Source organism: Triticum urartu, chromosome 2 (genome assembly GCF_003073215.2).
Source record: "Triticum urartu cultivar G1812 chromosome 2, Tu2.1, whole genome shotgun sequence".
Classification (NCBI taxonomy): Eukaryota; Viridiplantae; Streptophyta; class Magnoliopsida; order Poales; family Poaceae; genus Triticum; species Triticum urartu.
Genome location: NC_053023.1, coordinates 747,787,632 through 747,796,583, shown reverse-complemented (window position 1 = coordinate 747,796,583; position 8,952 = coordinate 747,787,632). Strand labels below are relative to the sequence as shown.

The 8,952-nt window shown below is 48.9% G+C and overlaps 2 protein-coding genes across 2 annotated transcripts; one reads left to right on the top strand and one right to left on the bottom strand.

The window, feature by feature from the left end:
* Positions 1 to 3,520: 3,520 nt before the first annotated feature.
* On the bottom strand, positions 3,521 to 4,444 carry LOC125534624 (cytochrome c-like). Its single transcript, XM_048697799.1, has 2 exons — positions 3,928 to 4,444; positions 3,521 to 3,814 (listed from the first exon to the last, which is right to left on the bottom strand). The coding sequence occupies exons 1-2, from the start codon at positions 4,171 to 4,173 to the stop codon at positions 3,722 to 3,724; spliced, it is 339 nt and encodes a 112-aa protein (XP_048553756.1). The 5' UTR covers positions 4,174 to 4,444; the 3' UTR covers positions 3,521 to 3,721.
* A 1,510-nt stretch (positions 4,445 to 5,954) lies between these two features.
* Positions 5,955 to 7,432, top strand: LOC125534623 (peroxidase 47-like). Its single transcript, XM_048697798.1, has one exon. It carries the CDS (start codon positions 6,027 to 6,029, stop codon positions 7,233 to 7,235), a length of 1,209 nt encoding a protein of 402 aa, XP_048553755.1. The 5' UTR covers positions 5,955 to 6,026; the 3' UTR covers positions 7,236 to 7,432.
* The last annotated feature ends 1,520 nt before the right edge of the window (positions 7,433 to 8,952 follow it).

The window sequence follows — 8,952 nt, the reverse complement described above, 5'->3', positions numbered from 1 at the left end:
AAAGTTATTGATGATTCAAAAAAAAAACTTCATCTTTGACCCCAGGCAGGAAAATCGATTGACACTAGCCCAGCCGACAGAAAAGCTGTACCACAAGCCCAATTACAGTCGTGCAAACAAAAAGCCGACGCAAAGCCCACAACACGGTAATATATATATATATATATACTGGCCGGGTTCATCATCAGGGTAATGGAACTCCACCAGGCAGGCCTCATATGACTCACGGAAGCACCGGCCAAGCGGCTCCTTTCTCTTCTCTTAAAAAGAAAAAAAAAATGAGGCTGCTAGCTTTCTTTCTCCCTCAAAAAAGAAAAAAAGGTTTTTTTGAAGCTTCTTCTAAATGAAATTTGATCAAAGCTTCTTCTAAAGCCAGCCTGGAAACATGTGCAAACACACATTATCATCGCTTTTCGTTTGCTTTCATCCCCGGTCAGATCAGGTGAGATATGGATGCCACACCTAAACTACACTAGTAGTTGGGCGCCATCCGGTGGCGCCGCCTAAGTGGAAGTTGGAGCGGTGCCCCATGGATATGCCCCTTGCACTTATTTTCACTATGTAGTATCAGGGCCGGTCATGGCCCGGGGCTAAATAAGAACCTGAGACCCTTTAGTATAAATAAATATGGAAATACAATTCAATGATATAGATCAATCCAATAAAATCTCTATCAATGTATCCCTAAAAAAATATCAATTACGATGGCAAAATCACTATACCTTGTCTCAAATCGGCATCTGACTTCTCAACGTTGTCGCATGGAAACCAACGATTGCGCAGCCTAGAAAGATCAGGCGTCACGCGAATCAATCAGCAGGTTGGGCGACGCAACCACGACAGATCCAATCGCCAAAAGACAAAAAGGCAACTCTTGCTGCTTCGTGCAATCGTGCTCTTGTGCCTAGAGTCCAGTCAATTCATGAACTCTTTTTAAGTCGGTGAACTTTCTTTCTAAATCGATGAACTCTTTTTCAAAACCGATGAACTCTTTTCACAATTCATTAACCTTTTTTTAGAAATCAATGTACTTTTTTTCAAAATTGGTGAACTATTTTTCAAAATTGATGAACTCTTTTTCTATATTGATGAACTCTTTTCACAATCCATGAACTTTTTTTTTCAAAACCAACGAAATCTTTTTCAAAATTGGTGAACTGTTTTTCAAAATTGATGAACTTTCTCAAAATGAATGAACTTTTTTCCAAATCGGTGAACCTTTTTTCAAAATTGATGAACTTATTTCAAAATAACCTTTTTCCCCAAAAACCGATGATTTTTTTTGCTAAAAATCGACGATCTTGTTTTGTTAAAAAGAATAAAAAATTTATATTTGTTACAAGGTAACGTTTTACTAAAGGAAACTTTAAGTAGGGCGGTTTTCTTTGTAATAAACAGAAGAGCTAAGATGGTCTAGTGGTTATGACGTTAAGCTGTGAATGTTGAGGTGCTCGGTTTGAATCACAGCGACAACATATTTTTGTTTTTTTCTTCGCGTTTTCTTATCGAGTCTATTGGTGGGCCGGCCCACTAGGTGTCGCTAGCGAGCGCTGGTAGCACCAAACGGTGCCTGCAACGCCGTATAGGGGCTCCCGGGTGGGGGGGCCCTCGTCTCGGGGCGCCCCCCCCCCCCCCTCAGGGCAGGCCCTGTGGAGTATTATTGCATTAGACCTAAAGTACATAAATAAAAAAGTTGTTGATTGGAACAATAACACAGAGCTATGCAACACATTCAAAGAATGGATCAATCTTAAAAGGAGAAACAGTGACATCATAGATATTAAGAGGCTTATACAAACGCAACAAGTGACATAATGATACTACTTGCTAATATAAACCACCAACTAATTCAAAAAATACAGCAGCATAGAGGTCAAGAACAAATCGACAAGAGTAGCACATGGAACGCCCGTCAACTGGTTCACCTGTTTGTGCAATATCCTAATCCATGAGAGCCGTCTCTGCTCCTATGTTGCCTAGTGCTAGACCAACTTCCGCCCTGCCCTCTCTGGCCGCCCCGCCGGAGGCGAAATTCCACCGATGGAAGGCCGCGCCGACACCCCCCGCGACCCCTCCGCCGCCGCCGCAAACCCTAGCGCGGGGTTGAGCTTCGTCTTAGCCGCCAGCGCCCCTCCTACTCCAAGCAGCGGTCTCGCGCGCGGCCTTTTCATGGCGCCACGGACGACCTCGCAGGGTGGCGTCGCACCGCCGCCCGCCGTGAAGCCACAGGCCTCCGTCTTCAAGCTACCGTCCGAGCTCCCGATGACGATGAGGCGCTTGAAAATGTAGAAGGGGAGGATGAATCGTCTTCGGAAGAGGAGGAAGATGATGTGGCATTTGTTTGTGTGAAATTTTATTTGTCATGAACTTGATTGGGTGATTTTGAACTATGAACTACGCCATGCAATTGAACTATGCTATGTTGCTCCAAGTCATTATTTTGCACACTTGTTTATGTTTGAAAGAATCATCATATTGTCAAGTTGATATGTGTTCATATTTGCCAAACGCTGGCTGCTCGCGCGCGCTAGATTTGCAGTGCCCGCTGGAGCAAGCGCCCTCCTGCGCGCTAAAAAGGCTATCTCGGTGCTGAAAAAATAATTTAGCGGGCCGCGCAATCACGCGGCTGTTGGAGATGCTCTTACAAGCGATGAAAACAATGATAAAAAAGTTAAAACAGCAACCATACCCACATCAATCACTCTTAACATCATGAGAACAACGAAAAAGGTTCTCCAACAACACCGCCTTTAAGAAGGAAGCGGCACTCAAGCGCCGCCGTTGCCAAGTCCAACCGCCGAAGGTCAGATTATTGTCTTTCACCCTGAAGATCAAGTCCGAGCAATCCTAGCAATATAATGCCTACAACAAGGTAACAACATAAAAACATCGCCATATATAACCAATTAGCCCCTGGCCTTAGGTTTGCACCCTGGAGATCAAGTTTGAGCAATCCTAGCAATGCCTACACAAAGCCCTCTCCTCTTCTCTACGTAGCCCTCTCCACCCATACAAAGCTCTCGGCATCGACGATGAACCTCCTCCTCGTCACCGCCGGCCGCGTGACCAAGGACGTCCTGCTCGACTGGCGCCTCCTGAACCGAAGTGTCCTGCTAGCCTATTTATGTGGTGTATCTTGGTTGATGCGTTGCTTGACTGACGAGTCATGAAACGGGGCGTCCAGCAACTCCGGCACAAGCCTCCAGCAGCACAGACCATGGGGCGAGGAGCATCATCGAAGAAGCCCACCAAATTATCTCAACTTCACATTAGTTTCAAGCTAGTTAGTGACCCACGCCTTATTCTGCTCCGGCAACCTCGTAATTAAAGTGATTATCTATATATATCTTTGCACCTAGACGGAGGGAGTACATACTAAATTTGAACCTTCTTGTTGTAATGGAAATCGTATTATTATTTACTGTATTTAATTTGTAATGCATTACATATTAAAGGGACATTTAAACCCAATCCTGATAAATGTGAGGGAAAAAAGACAAGAAATGCACGGTTTTGTAGATAAAATGGATCACCATTTTAATTACATGGACACGTACGTACACATGGATGAAGCAATCAATATATCGTACATAAACATATATAGTGTATGCAGCAGACAGCTAGCTAGCTATATACATGCATGTGTCTGCAAACTTATTGTCTGCAAACTTGTTTGCTTGCGGTACTTGAGATGATGGAAGAAGAACGAAGCTGGTAATTATTAAGCGGTGGATTTCTTGAGGTATGCGATGAGGTCGGCGCGCTCCTGAGGCTTCTTGAGGCCCGGGAACACCATCTTGGTGCCAGGGATGTACTGCCATGCATCCATCCATCCATCGATTTTGTTAGCAATTGTAAGAAATGATCGAGGAAGAAGAAGAAGAAGAAGAAGAAGAAGAAGAAGAAGAAGAAGAAGAAGAAGAGAACCTTCTTAGGGTTGAGGAGGTAGTCGTAGAGGGTGTTTTCCTCCCAGACGACGGCCCTGCTCTTGTTGGCGGTGGAGTAGGCGTAGCCGGCGGTGGTGCCGGACTGGCGGCCGAAGAGGCCGCTGAGGTTGGGGCCCTGCTTGTGGGCGCCGCCGCGCTCCACCGTGTGGCACTGCGCGCACTTGGTCTTGAAGATCTTCTCGCCGCTCGCCGCGTTGCCCGCCGGGGCCTCACCGAACGATGCCATCCCTGCCTTCCTTTCCTTCCTTGCCGGCCGGCCCTGTGTCTATGTTTCTTTCTTGGATGGATGGATGGATGGATGGATGGATGGGACCTAGCTGCTAGGCTAGCTAATTGCTTGTCTCTTTCACGCCGCAGCAACATGCCTCAATTAGACCTGCATGCCTGGCTTGCATTGCATGCACGCACGCTGGCGACCCGCCCGCTATTTCAGCTCCTTCATTGCCGTTTCTTGCATCCTTCCTGTCATCAGTGGACTGCCTGCCCTCAAATTGGCACCTCCTCCCTCGACATACACATGGGCTTCAAAAAAAAATAATCTTGTTCTCAAATTGGCACCAGCTGATGTCCTGCTCATTTTCCAATGTTTAACCACCCGGGCTATGCCGCTTAACCACCTCCGTTGTCGAGGGAAGGCGATCGCGTATGTGCTGACAAACAAAGATCTTGATCTTCAGAGGGATCGGCGCTTTTCCACATGGGCATCATCCAAGCTAGCGTCGGCGCACGACAGAGAGCACGATGTGCCGAGCCATGATGATGGTATCAAGTTAGGAACCTCGCTCTTATCTGCAATTGATGATGGTATCCGTGCAACTTTTGTTGTTGATGAGGGCAAGCCAGGAATGAGTCGGAGATGGGTCGACGGGTAGGGGTTGAATCGGTGACACCAGAGAAGGGGGTTTAGAGGAATGACCAAGGTGAGTGGAGGAGGCAACTATGTGATGATCGAAGAGGTTGGAAAACGAGTGATTTTTTCCAACATGATGCGCACGACCTATGGCACTCGTTGGCCTTGGCCCGATGGCTGCTGGCCAAAATGAATGTGCCATTTGTGATTGACGAAGAGGTACCTCTAGTATTATTGCACCGGGTCATGCGCGCGCGCAGATGATTCCACTTGCACTTACTGATCCACCGTGCATGCGTGCGTGCGTGCACTATCTATCCATCTATCTGCTCATCTACGTGCATGCACTCACTCACCGTTAAATTTATTTATTGACAACATGGCCTGCCGGAAGGGTCGTCGCTAAGTTGGATGGATGGATGGATGCATGTGTTGCGCATTCATTTGACAACGTCGATCGGTAGCTTGGATGTTGACGATGCACACTATCCATGCATGCATGCATGCCTTGAGGAGGAGGAGGAGGAGGAGGAGGAGGAGGATATATCATGCTCCACTCACTCATAGCTCGATTAGCACTAGCAACTTGTTAATAGAGCAGTAGCATTTTTATTTATGTTTTAACACCCGCGTGGCGTGCGTGCGTGTGCCTAGAAGAAGCATGCACCTAGACCTAGCTAGCTATCTACTAGTATCTTATTGTTGGGAGATGAGTGAACTGTCACTTCACTGCTATTATGTACTAGTTGCCCACTAGCTTGAGATGGATGGACTGGATGACATGGTAAGCCCTTGCTAGCTACCACTTGATGATAACCATCCATCCTCAGTTGACTATATACTCGTATAATATTGCAGCGTCCCTTGTTCTGCTCTGGTGCGCGCACATGTGCGAATGGGTGTGACTAGATATCAGTGGGCTGGGATTTAACCAAGTATCAGTCAAGTGACATTACATGTAAAGGAGAAAAAAAATTCTCAGACTTAGCAAGACTGTATATATGTGAATATACCCCATATCCATATGCCGTCCCACGTACGCACGCACTAGCTCATGCAAACAGGTAGATCCATGGATTCATCTTAGCTAAAGCTTCCGTAGCCGGCTTCCCTCTGTCGTCGACCACGGGCCTATAAATACCCACTGGCATCTCACTCCTCTTCATGCCATGCACCCTAGACCCTGGTAGCGATCAAGACTAGAAACTATACATAGCAACCAAACCTCAATGGGCAAGGCCACGATGAACATCAAGCCTCCAACTAGTGCTGCCCTAGCGTCCGTGCTGATGCTGCTCCTGGCGGCGTCCGGCAGCGTAGCCGCACAAGGAAGAGGAGGAGGCGGAGGATATGGTGGTGGTGGAGGAGGGTATGGAGGAGGAGGATATGGTGGTGGTGGTGGTGGTGGGTATGGAGGAGGAGGAGGAGGATACGGTGGTGGTGGCGGTGGGTACGGATACGACGGTGGGTACGGTGACTATGGACAAGGGGGAGGCGGAGGAGGTGGCGGCATGGGCCCTCCCGGTGGTGAGGGTCTGAGCATGGAGTACTACTCCATGACGTGCCCGTACGCCGCCGAGATCGTGCGCGACGTGGTCAGCGCCGCGATTGCCAAGGACCCCACCCTGGCGGCGTCCCTGCTCCGGCTCCACTTCCACGACTGCTTCGTCCGCGGCTGCGACGCCTCGGTGCTCCTCGACTCCACCAAGGCCCACGGCACCGCCGAGAAGGACGCGCTCACCAACAAGTCCCTCCGCGGCTTCCAGGTCATCGACGCCGTCAAGGCCGCCCTCGAGGCGCAGTGCCCGGCGACCGTCTCCTGCGCCGACGTGCTCGCCCTCGCCGCGCGGGACTCCGTTTACATGGCCGGAGGGCCCTACTACGACGTGCCCACGGGCCGCAAGGACGGCTCCCTCTCCCGCGCCGACGACACCTCCGCGCTGCCCGCCGCCACGCTCAAGGCGTCCGAGCTCATCAAGGTGTTCGTCGGCGACCACGGCTTCACGGTGCCGGAGCTCGTCGCGCTCTCCGGCGGCCACACGCTGGGCCAGGCCCACTGCGCCAACTTCAAGAACCGGCTCAGCGGCTTCGGCAAGGCCGGCAACGGGGTGGACCCCACGCTGGAGGCCGGGATGGCGGCGTCCCTGGCCAAGACCTGCAAGGCCGGCGGCGACGGCGGCACGGCCAAGCTCGACGCCACCAGCAACGCCTTCGACGTGGAGTACTTCAAGGGCCTGCAGACCAGGAGGGGGCTGCTCACGTCCGACCAGACGCTGCTCACCGGGTCGCAGGAGACGGCCAAGTATGTGAACCAGTTCGCCGACAGCCCGGACGCCTTCTTCGAGACGTTCGTGCAGGGGATGGGGAGGATGGGGCAGCTGGACCTCAACCTCAACCCCGACGGCAACGTCAGGATCAACTGCAGGGTGCTCAACTAATTGAGCTCCTCGCTGGATACATAGCATGCCCGATAATAATAAAGCCTGCACGCACGTATGTATGTATGTAACTATGCATGCATAAATGAACGTGCTAGCTAGCTAGGTGCAAACCAGCAGTATACCATGATATGCAAAGCATGATCAATGAAATGGACTTGTCAATTAACGTAGGAAGACGAGGAATGGTTCTAATACTCACTCTGTTTCTTTTTAGTCCGCATATAAGGTTTGATCAAAGTCAAGCTTTATAGAGTTTGACTAACTTTATATTAAAAAATATAAACATCCACAATATGAAATCAATATTATCGATGCACCATGAGACGTATTTTCATACTATATAGTTTTAATATTGTAGATGTTTATATTTTTTTTATAAATTTGGTCAAACTTTGTATAGTTTGACTTTGACTAAATCTTGTATGCGAAGTAAAAGGAAATGGAGCGAGTACAACTTAATTATTATGTGGCTGTGCAAAAGGAATCCTTCCCCAATGGTAGTTTGCCTATTTTTCTCACAAATAATTATTGGTAGTTCTTAGTTCTAGCAGGACTTTATATTATTACAAAAAAGAAGAAGAAGAGAGAAATAAACATTATATTTTTAGTCCTTCAACTAATTGAGAAGTGCATATTTCGCACCTTAATATCTTTTTTTTGGAACGAAGGCTTAAGAAGAGTCCGGCTTTGAATTAACGAAGCCATCAACCGGCCAGGAATTACATCAACCACATACAACGGAAAAGAGAAACAAAGAAACTGAAAACGGCAGATACAAGGTGCTACAAAAACAGTTTACAGGCACCACAACAGACAACACAAGGGATCTACATGAGGACTAGCTAAATGTTGATGGAGCCCTTCGACGCGAATGATCCACCAAAGCATGACAACAAGCGAGCTTCAAGAGGGAATCACACCCAGCGAAGATGAACATGCCCTCATATACTCCGAAAGGAGACCACCATGATCAAACCCTCCTTCAATTCCGAAGGGGACCCTTAACCCTCACCCTGGATCGAAGGGCGCCGGACCGTCGCAAATTGAAGCAGCTCACCCTAGAGCAAAGAATGGTAGAGATGCTGTGGCTCCTTGGGAGATACTCAGCGTGACCAACCCACTGTGCAAGATCACCAAGAAAAGAACCTCACCGCAGCTCAATGGTCCATACACGAAGAAATGAAGCTGTTTAAGGACGAGGGCACCAAAGAAACAGACGCAGAGTTGATAAACAACTGGAGCATATGCGAGATTAGAGCTCAAAAAATCGTAATCCATGTCCGAGGCGCCTACGCCGTGCAGCTGCACATAGGGGAGAGGAACCCTATCCCCTCCCCCAACCCACAAGTGAACACTGTTGGGGATCGTTGCAGAAATTGAAAATTTTCCTACGTGTCACCAAGATCAATCTAGGAGATTCTAGCAACGAGAGAGAAGGATTGCATCTTCATACGCTTGAAGATCGCGATGCGGAAGCGTCACAAGAACGCGGATGAAGGAGTCGTACTCATAGCGATTCAGATCGCGGTTGATTCCGATCTAAGCGCCGAATAACGGCGCCTCCGCGTTCAACACACGTACAGCCCCGGGACGTCTCCTCCTTCTTGATCCAGCAAGGGGAGAGAAGAAGTTGAGGGAGAGCTCCGGCAGCACGACGGTGTGGTGGTGGAGCTTGCAATTCTCCGGCAGGGCTTCACCAAGCACTACGGAGGAG